We start from the raw sequence: 23,564 nt of genomic DNA on the forward strand, positions 1-23,564 counted from the left end.
CTTTTGTATGAAAGGTGCTCTATAAATAAACTTGCCTTGCCTTGAATCCTAAGCCCTCTTCTCCAAACATTAGGACACGGCTGCCCACGGTGTTTTTATATCAGCAACCACTGGTGGTGATATCATATCAGTGATATCAGAATAGATGTTGTGTTGTTATAACTGAAAATAAGTTTTGATGTAGCCAGGTCTTGGAGGGTTATGGTCTTTTAGTCATTTTAAATTCACTTATAGAAACTAGAAATCTTACCCAGTAAACATTTAGCCGTTGATTCAACGTTGAAATAACGTAATGACTGCCGTCTAATCAACGTTCTCTTAAGGTTGAAAATGAAAGTTGAAAAGACGTCCAAACACAGACATTGAAAAGACGACTATTAGACGTATTTTAGACGTTATTAATTGGTCCCGAAATAAATTACTTGTATGAAATGCATTTTGGACGTCCACTGACGTTATCGATTGGTCACCACTTAACTAATTTATTAAGATGGATTTTGGACGTCCATTGACGTTTAAAATATGTCCTTGACGGACAGACTACTTTTAGACCTATTTTGAATGTCCAGGGACGTTCCTTGTTTACTGGGTATCTTCTTTTGTCTCATGCAAATGAAATGGTCTGTTATTCAGAAATTCTCCCAAAAAAACTTTCTTTTGACTGGAGTTTGAAAAATGAAGGTACATCTGTGTGTGGCTTTTTCCCATGAAGATTAAAAGCACTAAGCCAAACCACTTTTAAATGTCTGTAAACAAATTTTATTCCATTTTTAAGCAACAAACACTGCAGTACTGGCTTCACTTTGAACCACAACACATGACATGTTCTTCCGTGGAGTGACGGACAGGTGAAGGTGCTACTGAGTGAAGGAGGGGTCTATGTGAGCAGACTTGCTACTTCTAATGAGTTTAGAGCGATAAATCACAGCTTCACAGTTTAACTGTATATTGGTGACCGATGGCGTAGAGCAAATATGAACTCTGTCTTTCACTTTTTGTTTTTATAAATATTCTAGAGAATAAAACCCTAATGTAAACGTGGACTTATTCACATCTAAAAGTAATAAGTTAAGCTATGTGTATCACCATTTCAAAGCCAAGGAGTTCAGAACAGTATTAACGTCGGTTGACTATCACTTCTCAGTAGTTGAACACAGTGGATCATTGTGGAGAGAGGGGTCAGGGCAGTGAGGTCCCTACTCCTGTTGTGCTTTCTTCTCCAGCCAGCACAGAGTGAGCCACGCTAAAACACCACTGTCTATCATCCTACATGAATGTAAACCATGGCAAAACCTAACAAAAAGAAGAACTCTTTGGTTTAGTGAATGAATCCCTTTGTCTCCTCTCTCTCTGACCACTCGAGCACATAGCTGGCCCACGTGTGGTGCTCCTCTGTATGTTTGTAAGCTATCGTTTTCTCAGCAGGATTGTAGATTTACATTTTTAAGCTTTCTTCTGTTAAATGAAGGGTATTTCATGTCCTTTCCAACAGTAACCGAGAATAACCATCATTCATATCTGTGGAGATATGTCTGGTAGGTAGATAACATCAAGCCTTTTTGGAATAATGGGCACATAGGTGTTTCACAAAGCAGAATAAAAGTCCTTAAAACGAACACACCAGAGTCATGCACGCTGGCCTCTAAACATTCTGTACAGCACAGACAAGGACTGAATACTTACTGGGCCCACGTAAGATTTGTCGTTAAACATTATTACTTAAAACAATAAATATATTTGTCACATGTAATGGCATGTGCCCTTATTATGACATGAAGTACTGTGCAAATGTTTTAGGCACCTGAGGAAATTTAAAGATTTAAAGTAACTCTAAGTAAGATTTGAGTTTTTTCATTCATTATCTGTAACCACTTATCCAATTCAGGGTCACGGTGGGTCCTGAGCCTACCTGGAATCATTGGGCGCAAGGCGGGCAACACAGACACAGATTCACTCACACCTACGGACATTTTTGAGTCGCCAATCCACCTACCAACGTGTGTTTCTGGACTGTGGGAGAAAACCCACGCGGACACAGGGAGAACACACCAACTCCTCACAGACAGTCACCCGGAGCGGGAATCGAACCCACAACCTCCAGGTTCCTGGAGCTGTGTGACTGTGACACTACCTGCTGTGCCACCATGCCACTGGCATTCTAATATTTTAAATTAGAGTTAAAATATTAGAATAAAACCAAATAACATGATTAAATTAAGTAGTGATAGTCTGTGTGTGAATGTGTTGGTTTAACCCGCTCCAAATCTCTCCTCATGACAGTCCCGTATTATCTAAGGTTAACATCTAAGGTTATTCAAACCTTATTTACGTAAAAATCAACTGTGCTGTGGAAAAAATCTTTGCTCTTTACACTCACTCACAATGCCTCTACTGCTTTTTAGAAAAGGAAATTTCCTTTCATTTTTACTGTTTGGATGTTTTGGGTATATATTGTCACTATACTATTGTGTACATTACACACAAGATTATTTAAATAATCATAATGAACTCAGGCGCTTGAGACTTTTCCCTGCTCAGAAAACCCACTTATTTCAGCCAATGAAGTCAGAAGAGGTTTAGATGAAAAATAAATTTTGTAGAACACTTGTATTTTTATCTGCACTTATGTAAATTGTAGACTTTTTGTAGACCAGAGAAGGGTCTAGTTTCACAGAGATAAGAGTTTGTGGCCATAAATCACACACATACACAAAGCAGAAGCTGGCACCGTATGGAATTGTTGGAGTTCAGGTAATTGATTGATGTATCATTTAAGGTGGAACCAAAAGGCTGGACACTAAGAAGCCAACTTCAGCCTCGTCATGTTTAGAGTTGTGTGGGTTTCACTGGTCACCACAGATTCTCTAATATCTCAGTGAAAGGGGGAGTAACCAGCTTTTTTTGTCTGCTACATGGCTCCAGTGTTAGAAAGCTGGATAAAACATAAAAATAGCTTTTCTAACATATCCTCTCATGTCTGTCTCAGTCCTGTATTGTTATATTTTCTAATTTGTGTTACTTAGCCATTCTTTTCTGGTGTATATTAATTCTTCTACATGTGCCCAGTGGCTTCAGGTTTTCTGTTTTATATTCAAGCGGTGAGAGATCTGCTGGAAAAGCCAGCTGTGGTAAGAGACAATACATTACAGAAGTCAAAAGTATACATTAGGTTGAAATATGCTGGAGTATTCCTTTAAACCACAAGAGAGGGCTGCCCAGCTGTGGTCCGTTCTCCTACTGCACAGACCTGGTCTTTTAAAGCTGCTTTGTGAAATACCCTGCCTTTAGGAAATAGAGGAATGACGTTTATTTGTGGCTGTTATTACTGAAGAATACAGAGGCGTGTGTAAACGTGGGAGCACTGACCTGGTGTATTAAGGCTGAGTTATCACGAGTTATGATGGTGATGATGATGATGATGATGTCATTTCCCAGTAAATCTGTACAGTGCTACATTGTGCATGTTGTTTTAAGCACACAGATACAGAACCAAAAATAGATATGAATGATGATGAACTGTCGACACAGAAACACACAAAGGTGTGTATGTGTGTGCTACATCTTTAAGCGGACAGAGACAGTAGGTGTGTGTGTGTGTGTGTGTGTGTGTGTGTGTGAAGGATGTTGTTTCCTTCTCAGCTGTTTAGGTGAGTCCGATCTCCTCCAGAACACTGCGAGGGGTCTCTGCTTCCTGAGGAGAGTGAAAAGAACACCAGATCTTATTATCTCTCTCCACGGCTGTGTCCCAGTAAGGCACTGTGCACGTCACACTACAGATAGAGTACATGCACACCAAAAGGAGACAAGTAAGAAGTGATTTATACTATGTGTAGCTGCAGCATATGATTTGGTCAATGCATTCATGTTCTTTGTCAATACCAGTCCTTTCCACTGTGGAGTTGTTTAGTTCTGTTAATTCTACCAAACCTTAATGTGTCTTGCCTCGTCTCTTGCCGCGTTCTGTAGGGAATGAGTGTGACAATCACGTTGATCTGATCATTGTAGGAAAACACTTTAAATAGCACCTTGCACAGCGTGCTGCAGATATACATCTGCCTCGTCTAGTTTTCTTTAACAGAATTAGTGTTGCTTCTGAACATTTGGCCTGTAGAGTGTGTGCAGCTCTTAAATGGAGAAGGTGACATTGGTGTCCTCCTGCTGTTTCACACGCTCCAATTATGACTCATTCACTCAGACATCCCATAATTCTTCTCGGTACGCTTTTATAAGGCCTATGCCACTTTCAGATTTTCAGATTTGGAAAATTGCCCAGCAGAGTCAAAGTGGTGGACAGAAAAAGCAAATAAACAGACTCTGTTCACGCTCTCTGTTTACTCACAGTTTACTTTACGTCTGAGAGGAAATATGAGCTGCTCTGCAAAGGTAGAACATCACCGAACAAAAATATGACTATACGTTAGAAGAAGTTCACCCAGCTTTACAGCAAATAAACTATTCACAGATATAACACAACACAACGCAACTAAATTATCACTCAGTGTTGAAGAGATATTATAAAATGATGTTTTTTTTTTAAATTAATTAATTAATTTCTTTTAAACAAATACTGGCACAAATGAGGCAGCAGGGCTGTGTAATCGATAGTGTCACTGACATTATCCTCCCAGTGTCCAAAAACACATGGGTAGGTTGATTAGCTACTCCAAAGTGTTTATAGATGTGACTTTGTCAGTGTCACTCTGTGAAGGACTGTGCCCCCTCCAGGATGTGTTCCCACTTTGCGCCCCGTGTTTCCAAGCAGCCTCCGGACCCACCGTGACCGTGAACTGGAGAAGAGGATGCTTACAGACCTTAATGACATTTTCTGGCTAGATTACTGAAAATAAACATGGCCTAAAAATTCATTCATTATCTGTAACCCTTATCCAGTTCAGGGTCGCGGTGGATCCAGAGCCTACCTGGAATCATTGGGTGCAAGGGGGGAATACACCCTGGAGGGGGCGCCAGTCCTTCACAGGATGACACACACACACACACACACACACACACACTCACTCACTCACACATTCAGACACTTTTTGAGTCGCCAATCCACCTACCAACGTGTGTTTTTGGACAGTGGGAGGAAACCCACATGGACACAGGGAGAACACACCTGGAGCAGGACTCAAACCCACAACCTCCAGGTCCCTGGAGCTGTGTGACTCACACTACCTGGTGCACCACCGTGCCGTCCTGGCCTAAACATGAGAGCTGTAAACTGAAACAATGGAGAGGATTATAAAACTCCTTCAAGTAGGAAATCCAACATGAAGTGTGGTAAAACAGGTTGATTGTTCCCTCTCAGCGGTGTCTAAAATTTGGGGCAAGCATAACCACAAGGAAGATGTTAAATCAACAGAAAAGAGAACGCAAAGGAATACACCTTAAAATAGACACGACAAAAGAAATGAGAAAAAAGGGGTGGAAAGAGGAATTCCTGTTTTGTACAAAATGAAATGTGATTTACAGTGAGAAATGCCCTATGAAATCCAGCACTAAGACCTAAACAAAAGAACAAAAGGTCACAGTGGGATGAAGAGAAATGATCATGGAGTGAGGATGACTGGATGAAAGTGATGTTAGGTGAGAAATCATAGATCTGCACTGGCCAAAGAGGTGATGCTGCTGGAGGTTTTGCCTAGTGCCAGTATAATGAAACATATAAGGATGAGTGGGTGGGTGGGGACTGTCACATTTCTCCTTATAATTTGAGGCCAACATCACTACAACAGCCAGTCTTCATATCTGTGATTTGTTTATCTGTTGCAAAGTAAAAATAGCTGGGTAAACATCCTCTAAGTGTGAAGATTTCATCATTTCTGCCTTGGGGTGTATAAGTACATTACCACTGAAGATATGTAACCAGAAACATGTATAAAATTATGCTAAAGCTGCTCCAGTTACGTCATATTGAAGAGTTTTAATGAAGTTGAAAATGTTAGCTATTCTTTAACCTTTTGAAAGCTGCTGTAAAGGATTCATTTTACTACAAACCCCATTTTCAGAAAAGTTTGGACGCTGTTGCACAAGGTCGCAGGGGTCCGGAGCCTACCAAGAATCACTGGGTGGAAGGTAGAGAGACACACCCAGCCCAGGGCCTCACTCACATTCACTCATACGCTCACACCTATGGATATTTTTGTGGTGTATTTTTTGGACTGTGGGTGGAAATCCACACCCTGAACTCCTCACAGTCACCGGAGGTGGGGCTTGAACCCACAACCCCAGGACCCTGGAGCTGTGTGAGTGTGGTGCCTCAGTGCCACCCTCTTTAAATTTATTTATTTATTATTATTTTTTTAAATTTCAATAAATCATTTGATAAGTGAAAACACAGGAGTTCTATTCTTTGTGCTTTATCAGTTAAATAAAGCTTCAAGAAAATGAACAAAGCACAGTTTCTTGATTTTATCAAATTTTATAAAATGTCCCAACTTTTCAGGGTATGGGGTTTGTGTGAATATATAACTTTATACAAGTAAATAACAAGCTACTGCACGTGAATAACATCAACAACAACATTCAGGGTTGTTTTGTTTTGTGAAATGGTTCATTGTAGTGAAACGGATTCTGATTTTTTTTTTGTCATTTGGTTTATAGCCTACAGACTCAAAACAGAAACTCATTGGCAGTGGCTACGTTTACAACAAAACAAGTCATTGTCAGTGGTTATGAAACATGTAACACACAGCAGAGAGTTAGCAGATTGAGATTAGTTTGAAAACCCCCAGAGTATATGTTTAATTTGGGAAACACAATCATATTCACCAAGCATTTTTCTTCATCCACCTACCTGCCCCTTGAGTCACTTAACTGAAAGAAACAAAAATTAAGACTTCTCAAGCGGAAAGACTGCTGCAAACTCCTTAGGATCAAGGAATTGGACACATTCATGAGACACACTCAGAGGTGGACACAATCAGACACACACATGAGAGCTGGGAGTGTTGTGACCAGTGCGTAACCGGGACAGAGAAGCACCAAAGTGAGTGGGCCTTTCTGGAGAAGAGATTAAACACAACGTTCTCCATTTTGTCTGAATGATCCAAAAATAAGCCATGTGTGGGCATGCCACATGACTCAGGGATGGGTGACTCAGGGATGGTGCTGATGAGTGGCGGATGGGAGTGAAATGTGAAGTTACTACAAATGCACACAGTTGCACGCGGATGGGTGATTAGAAGGTGTGGGTGTTACATAAAAAACGTGGGATGGTTACACATAAAAAACAGTTCGCACTTACTTTGGCGTCCTACACATTACGTCAAGCACAAAGTAAAGAGAGAAGTGAGGGATGAGAAAGAGACGTCTCACTCAAAAGCCTGTTGCTCTGGAGCCAGACTGAGCCGATCTGAGCTCTAGGACCGTTCTCGACTGGCTCGTGGGGCCTGAACCACCAATACATGTCTGCAAACGGGTCCCTTATAGCCCCTAATAGCAGCTGTGGTTAGATGAGTCAAGCTTATACAGAAAATACTCGTAAATACAAAACAATAGATTTTTGTAATAGTACCTGAATTTAAAGCACACATTTTATTTATTTTGTGCCACAATCATTGGCACTTCCTGTATAAAAAAGACTTTAAAGAAGGTGCCATAAACTCATTCAGAATCAGATGACCACTCAAATCAAACAGAGTGGGGTCTAGATCAGCCCAGTCTGGGTGGGAGCACAGGCAACTGGCTGCTCTGAATTGTGCAGTCAGCTATGGGGCAACGGAGCCCATTTCCACATATTGATTCTCTCCTCAGAGGCTTCAACTCTCCCTCGGCCAGGTTTTAACGTTTGGCACCAAGCGCGTGCATCTCTCGCCAATAATACTGAATCATTTATGGCCACTGGGCCCTGCAGCTCCCCACTGCATTAAACACAAACCCATTAAAGGGGCGCTGGAGCCTTGGGAGGGGCACTGACACACTCAGAAGTGAAGAGTAAAGCCACTACTACAAGGCAGCCGATGCATGAGTTGACAGCTACATTCTGTGAAAGCAGTATTTTGGACACTCTTAAAGGAACACTTGAGTGAAAATGCAATTCACACAATTTTTTTATCACCTCAAATATATTCATGAATATGGTTCTATAGTGGAGTATGAACACTCAAGGAACCATAGGAGTGGATAATGGAAAGCCTTTGTCCACTGAGTTTACTTTTGTCATTTTTATGGAGTTAAAAAAAACCCAATGAAGTAAGTATTTAATTTTTGGAGTGAGAGGAAAGACAAAATGTTTTTGCAAAAAAAAACCTGGCGCCTCCTGTAGCTATACTCTTAAAAGTATAGTGTACTTACAGGGCAGCAGTATTGGTAACACTACAATTAGGGTACATTTATTTTGAGTAATATTGATTAAGTAAAATCACAATCATTACGTAATAATAGAAACAAGAACAAACCACAGTTTATGATTTTACAAAATCAGAATAAATTGCTAGTCAATGCTAGTTCTTGTTTCTTAATATTAAATCAGGAGAATGTTTACAATTGTGGAGAAACTCTGTTCTCTCTGGTTGTTTACATTCAGAAGTTCTATTAATGTGGAACAGTGTGTTTGAGGGAAAAAAAGACTTGTTTGTAAGTGGCTAAAGTTGAACTGATCTGTACATTTTTTCACTGTTTGAATTACCACAGAAACAAATTTTTAACATGAGTTGTTTAGTTTTGTAGCACTTTCGCTAAAGCAGTTAGCCAAGTTTGGAGACATTTCCACCTTAAGGTGTTCAACACAACAAAAATAAGTCAATTTCACCCACCTGTGCTTTTCAACAATTGGAGTTCGAGTGCACAAACTGACTGTAGAGCTAGCAAATGGTGAGGAAGCACTATGAATTTTATAAAATGTTTTTAATTACAATTATGAATGTTACCCCTAATGATTAATTGTGATATTACCTAAACATTAAGTAAGTCTTATTACTGTTTTAAGTATTGTGAATTATGTATCCTTATTGTAAAGTGTTACCACAACATTCCCATTGTGATCCATTGTAGTGTATCAGACACAGATGTATAATGAAGTCTTTATGCATACAGTACTGTATAATGCTAATTAGTGACTGTAGCTGCCATTACTACACGTCTGATTGACTAAGGCAACATGAAATTGTGTGAATGATTTTACACTGAACTGTTCCTTTAACAGCAACACATTTTCCAGTCATACATTTGAAAAAGGACACACAAGTCATGTCAAAGGGTGAACAACATTACTAACATTAAAATGGTAACTGACTGTTTCCAATGGTAACCAGAGAAAGCAAAAGTGGTGAAGGGTTAACACCCTGTCCATCGTTTTGAAGCTGTTAACTGATGTGGAACGCTGCAATGTGCTTGGACAGCTTCTGGGGTCAGGGACTGCTCTCGTGTGAGGGAAAAGTCCTCTTGGAATATATTCCTACTTGCAAAGCTCGCATCGAGTGACATCGTTCTGCAGTCACCCACCGACCCCAACGCCCCCTGCTCCTATCACAGGACACTTTCAGTTCGAGCCACTTTATTTCTGTTCTTGTAATAAAACACAGGTGAAAAACCATGAATTTGAACAGATTTATTAATAAATTCATATTTCTACTCTAATAATATAGCAATACATTACACAGATTGTAATCTACCAAATAAAAATGTAATCGCTAACATTCAATCATCCACAGTGCAACATGACAAGATCTGCATTGCTAGGCTACAATATATTTCAAGATCTCAAGTGTATTCGGTATGAATTTAAACGCATTCCACTGTACCTTTCTACATCAATGCATATCAATAATGCATTGTTTCCATTGGCGCTATATAGCTGTGGTGCTGAGTGACAGATACATTTAATAAAAGTTATCTCGCAACATTATATTGCATTTTGAAAGGTTGGATGGAAAAGCTTTATTTCGACACTGAGAGCAGTCCATGTGCAACATGAATATCCAAGGTGTCAGTGAATAGTGAGCACTAGGTAAAGTGCCTAAAGTGAAATATTACCTAGAAGAAGATTGCAGAACATCTGCAGGGGAGATCAGCAACCGCTGAGTAACAGTGTGTGTCCAGGTAGGTGTGTGTGTGTACTGCAGCATCAAACTCAGTTTCACTGCTGTGAACATCCAATAAATGTGATTAGACTGAGGAGCTGTACTGCTACACTAGGCAGCTATCTGCTCACACAATGGGCAATTTGTGCAAAACCTAAGAAATATAATACGATAAAAATAAGATCAAATATATAACAATTTAGATACTGTTACAATATGCACCCTTTCATTTCCAGATGTTCAGATGTTTCAATATCTGTTAGTATTTATCTTGCCCGCTTTTTAATTCTCCGCTCCTTGCAGCCATTTTAACGATTTGCATTCTTCAAGTCTTAAAGTCAAGCAGTCGCAGGTGCGTGCTCCAACACAAGACATTCTGTTTACGTTCAAAGAGAGACATTAATGACTACCCACATACACCTCAGCTGCCTTGCACCTAAAATGACTAAAGGAGGTATTAAAGGCCATGAGATACGCATCGAAAGGAGCAAAGTTAAAAAAATGGAAAAAAAAAAAGAAAAAGGAAATGTTCAGATCTGGACAATTCCACGTGTGTGTGTGTGTGTGTGTGTGTGTGTCCATCCTTCCACTGTGAGGAGACAACTCATATATAATACTATATTTAGCTGTTGATGTACACACTAATAAATGAAGGAGGGCCTTGCTTTAACACAATACTATTCCTTCATTCACTCAAATCTGTTTGATTCTGCACTTTGAGCTGTTGCACATTTAAGCCACACATTTTGACCCGTTAAACATATCTGGGTTTGGGACGTGATCTTTGTTCACAAGTTTAGAAAGCCTTCCAAGTGGTGACAATGGCCAGGTTTTATTGGGTGTCACCCTCCTAAACATATATATATATTCATTCTAATAGTTATTATTTATCTGTTATGAGTGTAAATAACAGCACTCGTACATGTTTGAATTACCATAAATGTCTCCACTGGCACATGTATTTAACTCCTGTATTTAACAGACTCTGTATTTAATGTGAAATCCTTGACTGATAACAGAAGTTGGTTGTAAATTCTACAGTTTGCGATTTTAAAGTTTAACAATAGAGAACATTGCTCATGGAAACTGACTGAACATTACAGATGCAGCAGACTAGGTTGAAAAATATGGAAGTATTTTAATGACATTATGTCATTAAAGTACTGATGACATCATAGCTGTGGGGAGAGAGTTTAAACGAACTTTTCACTGTTACAAAATACAACCCGCTTAAACTGCACACACAAAAACGTAAGCCGTTTGTAATTCAGTAAGTACTCATTCAGTTATTTCTATACTTTATTTTTATTTCAGAAACTTCTGTCATTAAAATACTTCCATAGAAAAAGCAGTTTTTTCTGCACGTATATGTTGTTCTGTGTCATTAATCTGTGGATGTGCATTATGCATAATTAATCAATACAGAGTTTTACCAGAATGAGGTTAATAACAGTGCTGCAAAAAAAGCCCACCACCAGGGGTCACTGTCACAAGAATTCTGCAAACAGGTCAGGTACCAGGCATCAAAGTAAACATGGAGTGAGAGCATGTGCATAATAAAGAATGAGAGAGAGAGAGAGAGAGAGAGAGAGAGAGAGACATAGGATAGGTGAGTATGTGCAGAATGACTGTGGTGACAGCACACACACAAACACGTATGCACACAAAGATGATGATGAGTCCGGAGACCCCAGAGAGATGCTGCTTTCTGATAGGACGGCGATGGAACGGGAGGCGAGGCCAGCAGGAGCACCATGCAGGAGAGGGAGGGACTCAGCATGCATGACGGACAACCACCAACAGCAGTGACAGCCAATCAGTACACAGGCACATTAAAGTACTCATGTCGGGGCTAGGGGGAGAGAGAAAGAAAGAGAGATGCGAAAAACACACAGAGAAACACAAAACAAAGTCTCAAAGTAGTGCAAGCTCACAAACCTTTAGGTAACAGTTGTCAAACCATACGCACAGAAGACAAAGCACAGGTACGAGACAGCAGGCAATGGACAACTGGGACTAGACGAGGGCTGCATATAGACACAGTGCTGGGTGATGTATCGTCTGTACCAGCACAGCGGTAATGACAGTCAACAATACTGATTTTTAGTTACAGTTATAGTAGTAAACTCACAAAGATCAAATTTCTAATTTTCTAATAAGCATTGAGCTGACCTCAGAGTAGCAATGACAGAGGCTCTTTTCTCCTAATTACAGGTCAATGGAGCATCAAAGGTTTTAAAGCTGTGTTTTTAAGGGGAAAAAACTACCTAGAGTTGCTTTAAATACAGAAAAGTAATTGTTTGTTGACACTGGGGATGCATTTCATTGAATAGTACCACCCAGCACAACGAAACGCACACACAACACTCAGTGAACCCAGATACACAACTTAAACTACACTAAACCAGTGATTCTGATACAGCTCACTGACTACGTACCAAGATCTTCAAGGATTGATGTGAAAGAGCAGGTAAAGCAGTTAAATCTGTTACTTCAGGACTGAAACAGCTGAGCCATGGTTCTAAACATTCCAGTGCGGTGAATAAGTAAGCACCTGCGGAAAATGCTTCACTAGATTCAAAAACATCTCACAATATAGGTCACCGGCTTAAAGCTTTCACACCCACCGCTGTGTGTCGTTTGCCAAACAGACAGTTTCAAAGAAGCCTGTACGCGCACTGGGCCTTTATGAAACCCCTGCAGCTCAGGCTTCCTAGAGTCCCAGCGTTCAAACAGGGACACAGTGGAAACACTGTGTTTGTTGTGTTCTACATTAGTGTTTCCCGGTTTCTCTGCTCTCTCTAGTGCACACAACAGAGTAGTACGCTTTCTCCCCCACAAATCATTAGCCAAGCCCTTCATGAGCTGCTTGTAGTGAGGAAAACATGAAACATAGACCTCAAAGGAGACTGGAACTGAAAAACACTGGCTTAATCCACATTGCGAGCTGGACTAATGGTTAATTTACTCCTCGTGACCTGCCAAGTCCCTCAAAGGAGCTGAACAACTACTCTACGCTTCCCAAAACCATCTCCAACAAAAACACCCGGAGATTCCATTTTACTCCATTTCATTTTATTCAATCTGCATGAATTGAAAAAGGTGTTTTTCATGTTTTCTCTCGACTGCATTCTGTACTCTAAGCTCCTGTTGCTGTAGAATGCATCAGGCAGCCTGTGGATGAACATCTGCAGGCCCATGTGTTTCCATAACCAAATTAAATCCTACAACGGAGAAAGGAAAACAAAATGACTGTCACTTTATTCCTCTGTTTCATTTCATTTGAAATGTTAGACACAGAAAGAAGGAAAAGGACCTGTATTTGTTTTGGGGTGAAACTCTCCACAGGGAAAGACAAAAGACTGATAACAGCTAAAACTACAGAAGCTCTAGAGCAGCAGTCCTCACAATACTTACCACCAGGCACAGCAGCCCTTATCAAACTGTAAAAGGCCTTTTTATTATGTGGTTAAGGATAAACTACGCAAACCTACACTAAACCAAAACTTAACTAGTCAAGGACAAAACTAAAAAATGAGGGTGTTAACCTTCTTCTGATCAAATTCTATATGAAAGCACATATATGTTTTGGGTACCGAATAGACACCAAAACTCTCTGGCCTTTGTGGACCACTTCTCTAGAGATAAAACCTGCCCACAGCCACACACACACACACACACACACACACACAAATATCATCACTGTTCAAAGAGAAACATGTCTCCATTTTTAGTTTATTACATCATCTGAACACAGCAGCTGTCCTTCACACTGTGTCACAACGAACCAGTAGAAATGCCCCAAAATGATTCTGAATAAAATCCTTTAACATTGACTTACACTAAAACATAAGAAGGGTTTTGCTTCTCCATTAAAGCTACGATAACGGAGACACATTTTTCTTTGCACAGTGATATTTTCAACTACTGTACGTCTAAAGATCCCTCCATCAGGACTTTATACCTGTGAATATTTGTGACAAACAGGAAACACTAATCTACAGAGACTACTTTTGTTCTCGACAGGACAATTCCCCAGACAGATTTAACACATCCCCCGTAGTCCTCATATTCACCTGGGGTGCTTTAACTCTGGAACAGACCAGAGGACTCGGCAGACACATTAGGGCCCAGAACTCCTAAACACAGAATATCAGCATCAGACAACTACAGTGCAGTGTTCTGCATGATGTTTAACAGCATTAAGCTCCACGATCACGTTCCTCACCACATTAATCCAGTCTTATCCATGAGGAAACATGAAAAACCGCTGTCAGACTGAACAGCAAATAACAAATCTGACTTATCAGAAAATTACCATAGTTCTGCTTGTACCGTCCCTGTTACACACACACACACACACACACACACACAGCACGCGCGCGCTATCCCTTCTTCTATATCCTCCCTGATGTGAATCATCTGCTGAAACACAATTACCAGAGTGCTCAATTTGCTTGCATTCCAATAACACCCTGTACCATGTATCGCTTTCTCATCAAAGACTAATTAAAGCAGCTTCGGCTTAATTCCCAGAGGAATGTCTTGGTCTTCCATTTTAATTAAGCTGCAGATCTGACTCCGAACTGGAGCTTTCCCAGCAAAAGAGCCCCGGAGTCTGTGTGAAATGTGGAATGTTCTTCTTTTTCCATGCCGTATCCAGCGCTGCCGGTCGCACTGGCAGATTCAGAGCCGCTGGCTCAGGTGAATATTTTAATTAAAGATATCAAAGGAACGGCAAGCATTTTTAAGGGGAGGAATAAAAGGGGTGGCCTTTGAAGATCTGAACGGGCAACGTGCCTACAACGCGTTTGAGAAAAACAAAATATTGAAATGGATGCAAACCAGCTAAGTGGAATTAATTAATGTGTAATTAAAGATGGGATTTAAAAAACAATCCCAAAAGTTAATATATTCATTCAAACATGTTAGGAAAATGAAATCTCTCTCACAGTACAAACCCGTTATATAATTTTATTAAAGAAACATTCAATGCATATGTAGTACGCCTTTTATATTGGGCTGTTCCAGATACATTTATTTTCTATTACAGAGAACAACAAAGTCAATATCAGAGAGGTGCTGGCAGGCCTCCAATTCAGACATACTGGGCTGAACTCTGCTGACCAGACAATTTGGTCGGACCAATAGGTTAATACTCAACAAACTGAGGATTGTGGTCCAGGATTTTTAAAATAAGGCTCGAAAAAGAGACATATACCCTACAAAAATTGAGATCCAGGCACCTAAAAATCACTAAATCCATCCATCTGTAACCACTTAACCAATTCAGGGTCACGGTGGGTCCAGAGTCTACCTGGAATCATTGGGCGCAAGGCGGGAATACACCCTGGAGGGGGCGCCAGTCCTTCACAGGGCGACACACTCACACATTCAGGCACTTTTGAGTCGCCAATCCACCTACCAACGTGTGGACTGTGGGAGGAAACCGGAACACCCGGAGGAAACCCACGCAGACACAGGGAGAACACAACAACTCTTCACAGACAGTCACCAGGAGCAGGAATCAAACCCACAACCTCCAGGTCCCTGGAGCTGTGTGACTGCGACACTACCGGCTGCGCCACCGTGCCGCCCCAATCACTAAATCCAGTCACAGATATTTAATATTTCTCTTTATGAGAATGTCCTAAAAATTTTCTAAGTTTATTTAACCATATTAGTTGTTTTCATTCATTCTTTATCTCTAAACACTTATCCAAGTCAGGATCGCCGTGGGTCCAGAGCGTACCCAGAATCACTGGTGGCAAGGCGGGGACACACTCTGGCACCATTCACACTCACACCTACACTAATAAAACATCTGACCACTAAAGAAAATGGGTTAGGAATGACAATGGAAAAATATGTTTGACCCCATTTCTGACGTACTGTCTACCATGCTGAATACAATAGTGTTCAAGCAGTTTGTATCAAACATCACCACTGCAAACACAAACTCAAAGCATCAGACAGCAACAAGTGTCTGTGAGGAGGAATGAGATGTAATTTTAAAGAAAAAATATATATCACCTTGTCTACAACACCTTAAAGCGCTCATTAGTGGTCATTCTAACAAATGGGAAATTGATTTGTCCCACTTCTGCTGAAGAACACTTTAATTCACTGTGTTAATGGAACAATCAGTCATTTCTATTATAAAAAAAGCAGTAAACACTTTTTTTCAAACTGATTAGAAGGCCATGTACTTAGTCAAATAGTCAAATAACTATAGTACAATAGAATATCTGACACATCCAGGCCACTAGGTGTCAGTATAATAGCTGTTTGCGAATGCAAATAAGATGAATACTGGATTGCTCCTTTAGTAAAACCTAACCTCATCTGTTTAACAGTTTGAGTAACAGAGCTATGGTCTCCTCCCCTCACAGCACTTTGGCTGCTGCAAAAAGGACGTTTGTGTGCTTTTCATGCTTTCACTCTCCAAACCACTTTCTGAGCTTGTCATGCTGACTGATCAATCAATCAACCCAAGCAACTTGGAGTAGTTACCAAAGGGCTGGCAGGGGCAGGACTCATCAACCCCACTATAAGATCTCGTCATTGGCCAAACCGCCCCAGTCCTCAGTCTGGCTCTATGAACACAAATTCCAGCCAGTCACAGAGCCAGTATTCCTGAATGTGAGCTCCAAAGAGATCTCTGAAATTGTGTTGTTATTCTGTAGTCTGCATCGTGCCCGCATTAGGAACTCCGTGTTTAAGCAGTTTTTCTCCATGAGAAAACTCTTCTCAATTGTGTAAACAAGACTCCAAACCTGATTTGTATCGAATCATGATTTACCAGGTTATAAGAAGTCGAAATATGAAAAAAGGTACAATCCATGCTCAAGCAGGATAACACTTCTGCTCATGACCTGAGGCTAGCATCAAACGTAAGTATTACATTTGATGTATCAAACTGTAGCATAGAACTTATAAAGCACCTTAACATCCATATTTGATAAAGCTTGCTGTTTTTGCAAGGATTATTTTGTGTTGTCAATTAAGTGTGCAGAAGTGTTAGCTTGCAAATAGCAATTGCTATATTTTTGCTTCGATTCAGAAAATCCTGTGATATTCAGAGGACAAATGTCCATATAGCAGACATTAGCCTTGTGACATTTTCAACAGTTTGGGCAATGATTTCCAAAGAATTCCACTAATTCTCCCCATAGAGAAAACCAGCTTAGATCCAGAGTTAATAACATGGCCTTGATGCTGATTACGGAATGATGTTACATTATCAAAGAATGGATTCAACATAGATAAGAACGTGAAAACTCTAAAGTGGTGATAATTTACTGAAGTGTCAGCTGAGACATATGGTGCCTGGAATTTGCTTCTTTAGTTTACACTGGAATTAAGTCCGGTGTAAAGTAGCTTATATGCTCTGACTGGCTTATGTGGTTTTTGACATTATTTGACATGCAGTACATCACATTGTTTTTTTGGCAAATCTGTAATGATGTAGGCAGTTTTCACAGTGCTTATGGAGGGGGGCAGTGCTTCAATTATTTATAGCTCTATTAGCCCTCTAAATTCAGTGAAAAACTAAAGAAAAACTGAAACACAACTCAATTGCAAATCCACTATGTTCTGTGTAAATCTGATCTCTGGATGTAAAAGTCTTATTAACCAGGGATTATTCTTTAGCCAAAAATAAAAGGGGTGTGCTCAGTAAGTTCTCAGTATTGATATAATCTACTAATCCTGCAGGTAATTTTATAATGGTTCTAGATAGTGACAGTTTTTGAGTGTTTATAAAGAAAACATGAGCCCTTTTCGATCTTCAGTTTTGCTGCAATCGCGGTTAAAATTAAACCATTCTGAGTAACACAGATATGATGACAATACTTCAGCACTGCGCTATGTGTGACTGTGGATGAAAGGCATTAGTCCTCCATCTTACAGCCCGGTCACCCTACAGCCCAGAGGGATTTTAACCTGTTCCCAAAGCAGCTTTCTGACAATAGCAATTTATGTTAATTCTTTCAAGTAAAAAGGAAATGGTGTTTTTTTCAGGGAATTGAAAAGAAATAACAAATGTGTAGAAGCTGTGATGTGAGGGTGATTACTTTAAATGATGTTTAAAAATTAAAAAATATATATCTCATGTGATTTACTTCATACTTAACGACCAACCCTAATCATTAACAATGAACTAATTTGCATAATTAAAAAAACAACTTTAATTATTAGCAACACAAGCCTTATAAGGCATGAAATTTTCTAAGAAATGACGGGAACTACAGAGATACTTATATATATTCAATGATTTTTGTTTTGGAATATAACCAATGGAAATGAAAATGTTTGTATTTTCAGTCTAAGTGTAAAATAAGACTGACTAAATTATACAATCACTATAAATCACTGAATCACTAGTAAAAAGTGTGTTACACAGCTGAAGGATCAAGCTCTAAGCCTTTCAAAATCAAAATAATATTCTCTTTGTACCTTTCAGAACTACAAACCCCACTGCCAGAAAGTTAGGACATTTTGTAAAATGTGATAAAACTAAGAATCTGTTTTGTTACCCCATAAAATTAGAGTTTGTAGTTCTAATGTGTTTCTAATGTGTTAAGTTTAACAAGCATATTCACATTGTTCATATTTTATTTAGCTTTTGTATATTGTATTTTTCAACACCCTAAATAAAATATATTTTCCCAACCACTTAACATTTGAAAATACATTTGAGAAAGATTTTGACACATTTCAATGTGTACAACACTTTAGCAGCATCAGCAGAGGATCATGGGAGAAGTTGCAAAACCATGCTGATCTAGATTATCAAAGCATAGTCATTATTACACAAAAGCTGGTCAGTGGACAAGGACTATGTCTACTAATACAGCCTAAAGAAGGCTCTCTGGCTCAGATCTACAGGTTAGCATCAGTGTTGTAAATGGCTGTAAGCTCTTTAGCATCCTCTCTCTTTCTCTCTCTCTATTTGGGTCAGGGCTCAGTGTGCGGCTGCTGCCAGGCAGACAAAAGAGCTTTGTTTCTCCTCAGCTCTGCCCAGAGAGCTATCGTCCGAATCAATCCCTGAAGGCTGGTCATGTGACCATCTGTAGCGTGACTGGGCCCCATTATGGTTTTGCTGACCAAAGGTACAGGTCAGAGAGAGATTACTCAAAAGTCCAGATTCTGTTCCTCAACCGTTTGTGGGGTGAAGAGTGGTCGAGTGGTCAGTGCACACCACAGTGAAACATGGCTTCCAGAAGAGAAGGTTCTTTTGATGTGTGTGAGTGTAGGACCAGGAAATGTTTAAACAAAAGATAACTTACCAACAAGTTCCTTGAAATTCAAGTACCTTCATTTTGACTGTTATAGTTGCATAATTAGCTGTTAGCTGGATTCTAGCTATCTGACTATTCTTTTAAGAGTCTTACAACATCAAAAGCTGATATTGTAAGGTCATGCACCTTCCTAGATGTCTATTACTACTACTACTACACACACACAAACCTAACAGAACTGGCTCTAATATGATTCTCAGATCTCTTTTTAGTAAGAACAGCGAGCCAGTTAGATCAAAGCAGTCAGTCTTAGTATTTCTTATTCAGAACGGAAGCCATATGCCAGCATCCTTGCCCTTCATATAACATTACTATTAGGCCAGAAATTGTACAGTATGGTCAGTTCTCCTTAACTTAATCTTCATGCAGTTGAAACTATTATATCTCTTAAGTAATTTTCAGGTAACAAAAAACATTTTGAAAATTGGTTAAAACTGGAATGCTAGATGGGACTCTGCTATTTTGCAAGTCCTTATTCCCCCAGTGTTAAATAATATTGGGTGAATAAGATGATAAGTAAAAGCAGTGCCGCTTTGCTGAATAATCCAGTGTAGCCAATGCAATGGAATGAATTACATATTAACCTGTTCATTAGTTATGTAATAAAAGTATCTGACACTGCTAATTAGAAATTCATCTAGTGAAACATCAAACTAAAACAGAATCAGCATTCTTAAAAAAAGGCCTTTTTCTCCAATTATTAGAAATGTTTAGTGGGCAATTGTGGAACGTCTTACTGCTGGAATGTGGAACCCCCTAGACCTGAGAAGTTGGAGTCGACTGATCAGACTGATACCTGCTAGCAGGGGGCTTTAACGTACAGAAGAGTGGTCTACATTCTGATTGGGTTTTCAAATCTGCAGCCAATAATCAATACACTATTACCTGGAAAGAGACGAATCTGAAAATCTAGATTCTGTGAATTGCAGAGAAAAGAGCAACAGCAAAGTAAGTGAAAGAGAGAAAGAAAGAAAGAAAGAAAGAAAGAAAGAAACCATGTCAAGTGGAGTCAAAGGAACAAAAACATCCAAGTACTTGTGTGGTGAACAAAGTATGATGACAGAAACAAGAAACTGAGAAGAAAAGAACAAAAAAATCTAAACGAAAAGAAAAGAAAGACAGCTGGCAAAAGGCACTGAAATGTCAGCAATAATTACCATGCTGAGATAAAGAGCAGCTGCAGTGTGTCAGGCTGCATTTGCACGAGCGCATGATGCACTCTGAACAATAATATCTATTTCTGTCATCGGTGTGCAGGCTTAATGAAAGGCCATCAGAGCGGGAGGGCCTGCTGTAATAAGTGCCATTTACTCCAATGTGTCATTCTACTCCGGAGCAGGAAAGTAGGAACAGATGCTTTGTGAAAGTGACCGCAGCAGAACACTGACCTTGAGCGGCTCTCTACTTTTTTTTTAATAAATAAATAATAAACAAACAAGTGAATGAAAGAAAGAAACAGGATAATCATGTCTGTGTTTGTTCATAACAGAGCAGGTGAAATGTGTGTGTACTAGGGACACACTTATCGAGTTTTTCCATGTACATCCCGAAACAATCATTAAAAAAATGTAGAAACTATGACTATATTTATCTGAATTACAGAGAAATATAACAAATATTTGCTGGAGTAAACTCTGAGTACAACAAATGTACACTTAAATATCTCTTTTTAATTCTAATTTCTTATTATTAATTGTAGAATTACAAAATGCTCCTCTCTGGTAAGTTAAGCTGATACAGGTTCATAAATGAGCTGAAAAGTCATTTTAAAATTTTGGATGTTTATTTTTTATTGTTCTTTTTGCAAAGCACTACAGTGTCAGTAATGTAGCTGTTCCTAAAGATGCGTATTTCTGTATGTAAGGGAGTGAGTGAGTTTCAAACCAGTTGCAAGAGGTGCTTTGTTTCTAAAAAAAAAAAAATTTACTTTAACCTTATAGGCGTATAATTCTAATACGGCATAATACAGTGCACAGTGTGCAGCCCTAGTGTGTGATAATCATTGTGAGTCTCAAAAAATTTGTCACTCTGTGTGTGTGTGTGTGTCTGTGCCACAATGTACTCAGTGAGTCAGCTTGTAGAGCTGCAACAGCTCCAGATCTGCTGCCATGAGCTCTACACTTCTACAGCAGTAGAGCAAGGGAGGGAATGAGGGAGCGCAAATATGAGAGAGAGCAAGAGAGTGCAGTTATTAAAGCTCCTTGAGGCTGCTCAAATTAAAAAGCCCCCCATGGAGAAATCACCTCACCCTCACACCATGCAGAACGCTGCCCTGACAGCTAACAAGACAGCTTGAAAATAATACCATAAAGAAAGCATGAGAGAAAGAGAGAGAGCAAGAGAGAGAGAGATAGAGAGAGTATAAAGAGGAATATTAGAAGATGGTTAAAGCGGAAGAGATGTGTTGAAGTACTGATTGAAGGGAAAGGCTTAAGGGCAGAGATTTGGAGTCAGAGTCTTTTAGAGACGTTGGCATGCCTTTGGGTTTAACATCAAAGGTTTAAGACTAAATCCTAATCCTGTTTCCAATGGCAGTAAGCAAAGCATTCCAAAGGCTATTTCATCAACAAGCCTACTTATCTGCTTCACTGCAATCTTTAACAGTTAGTTACCAGTAGGTGTGGGCATTAGTGCAAAAATATGATATCACTATACGTAAATTCTTACAAAATTTGAACAATATACAAATTGAAGCTCATGTACTTGTCTTAGACCTGGTTTAAAACGTACTGATTGTTTCACATTAGAGGGTTCTTCTGGCACTAAAAGAGCTTTTGGTACTTTTCATTAGGGACACTATGTAGAACTTGTTTCCCATAATACATAAGACTAGTCATAACCAATTAACTAGCACTCAGCTCATGGGATTGTTCAGCAGTGGCGGCAGGACTACTCACTCCCCAGCCTGGAGATACAAGTGAAAAAGCAGGGAGAGGCAATAACCACTCAGTTATTAAAATTAAACATTAAATTAAATAAACATTTCAGCATCACTTATCACTAATGGTTACAGGTTACACAGCTTACTGCCTCTTCATAAACTGGCTGTTTTTGAGCTGAAAGATACAAGGTGTGGTCTTGCTATGACTTTAATTTAATGTAGTAATGTTGCTGTCAAAATGCTGAGGAATTGAACAGTGGTCAGTCATGTATCACCTGTATGCCTTGAGGCGCGGTGCCAGTTCCAGTGTGTGTCTTCATCATAAACAATGGATTCTAATTTCTGAACATGGCATGGCACAGCTAGTGTGTGACAGACTTTATGTTACATTGGAAGTAGTCTTTCAACTGTAAAACCTATATTTTTTACTCTCTGTATCTGTAGTTTCAAACATAAAGCCGGCTACAGAGTTTCGCAACTATGAATTCATGGCATTTCATAAACTTCTAAAGCAGCAGTAGCAATAATTTTGCAGTGATGGGCTGCTTTAGCGAAAACGCTGAGCACTAATTCAGGACTCCTGGAACTCTGCAGAAAACAGGGTGAAACTTAGATGTCAGATGCATTTTTAATTAAACAATAGTGTCATGAATACCGTCAGTACTCTTTAACACCCACGATATGCTCAGAAAACATTGTAATATAACATGGTTTATTAAGATTATCATATCATATGGCCCCTAATACAAAATGATCACTCACTTTAATGAAATTTTTTGTTTTTCTGTGTAGTACAGCAAGTTCTGATGCAGAGCCAGTTTTAGCTTACCTCCTGCAGCAGGTCGGCCTGTTCAATTGCCTTCAGGACGTTTTTCTTGGACGTCTCCTGGGCCTCTCCGCCCAAAAGGAACTCATCCAGGATAAAGTATGCCTTCTCAAAATTAAAGATGATGTCCAACTCACATACCTGCACCAAGAGGGGAACATTAGTTTTAAATGCATTGCTATCAGCATATGACTGCCATGTCTTTTTTAACATAGGAAGAGCTACGGTATACAAGGTGAGTAAGTTGTTATATCAGCTGCTTAGTCTATCATTTTTAGAACATTATATATTAAACTGAATTATGGCATCTACACATTGAGGATTTTATATGGTCACTCTCATGGCGTGTATACACCTGACAACTGTAGTGTGAATAGCAGGAAGATACCTACACTGCCAAAGTATTTATCCAGCAGTTCCACATAGCGATGAATGATCTCCAGGGTGATCAGCTCATTGTCCTGGTCCTCGATGGCACAGCAGAAATACAGACTGGCATATCTGTTACACACATACACATTTTCTGAAGGCCA

The 23,564-nt window shown here is 39.5% G+C and overlaps 1 protein-coding gene across 4 annotated transcripts in view; it reads right to left on the reverse strand.

Annotated features, from left to right (window-relative positions):
• Positions 1 to 749: 749 nt before the first annotated feature.
• LOC136696514 (AP-1 complex subunit sigma-2) overlaps positions 750 to 23,564 on the reverse strand; it is a 37,345-nt gene continuing 14,530 nt past the window's right edge. Inside the window, exons 3-6 of one of the 4 annotated variants that reach the window (XM_066670980.1) lie at positions 23,424 to 23,532; positions 23,035 to 23,172; positions 14,099 to 14,161; positions 11,883 to 13,246 (exon numbers count right to left, since the gene is read on the reverse strand). In XM_066670980.1, coding sequence (XP_066527077.1) covers positions 13,013 to 13,246; positions 14,099 to 14,161; positions 23,035 to 23,172; positions 23,424 to 23,532 — 544 coding nt within the window. In that variant the 3' untranslated portion in view covers positions 11,883 to 13,012. The other 3 variants (XM_066670982.1, XM_066670983.1, XM_066670981.1) reach the window with 3 other exon arrangements.

This window comes from Hoplias malabaricus, chromosome 5, assembly GCF_029633855.1.
Source record: "Hoplias malabaricus isolate fHopMal1 chromosome 5, fHopMal1.hap1, whole genome shotgun sequence".
NCBI classification, from domain to species: Eukaryota; Metazoa; Chordata; class Actinopteri; order Characiformes; family Erythrinidae; genus Hoplias; species Hoplias malabaricus.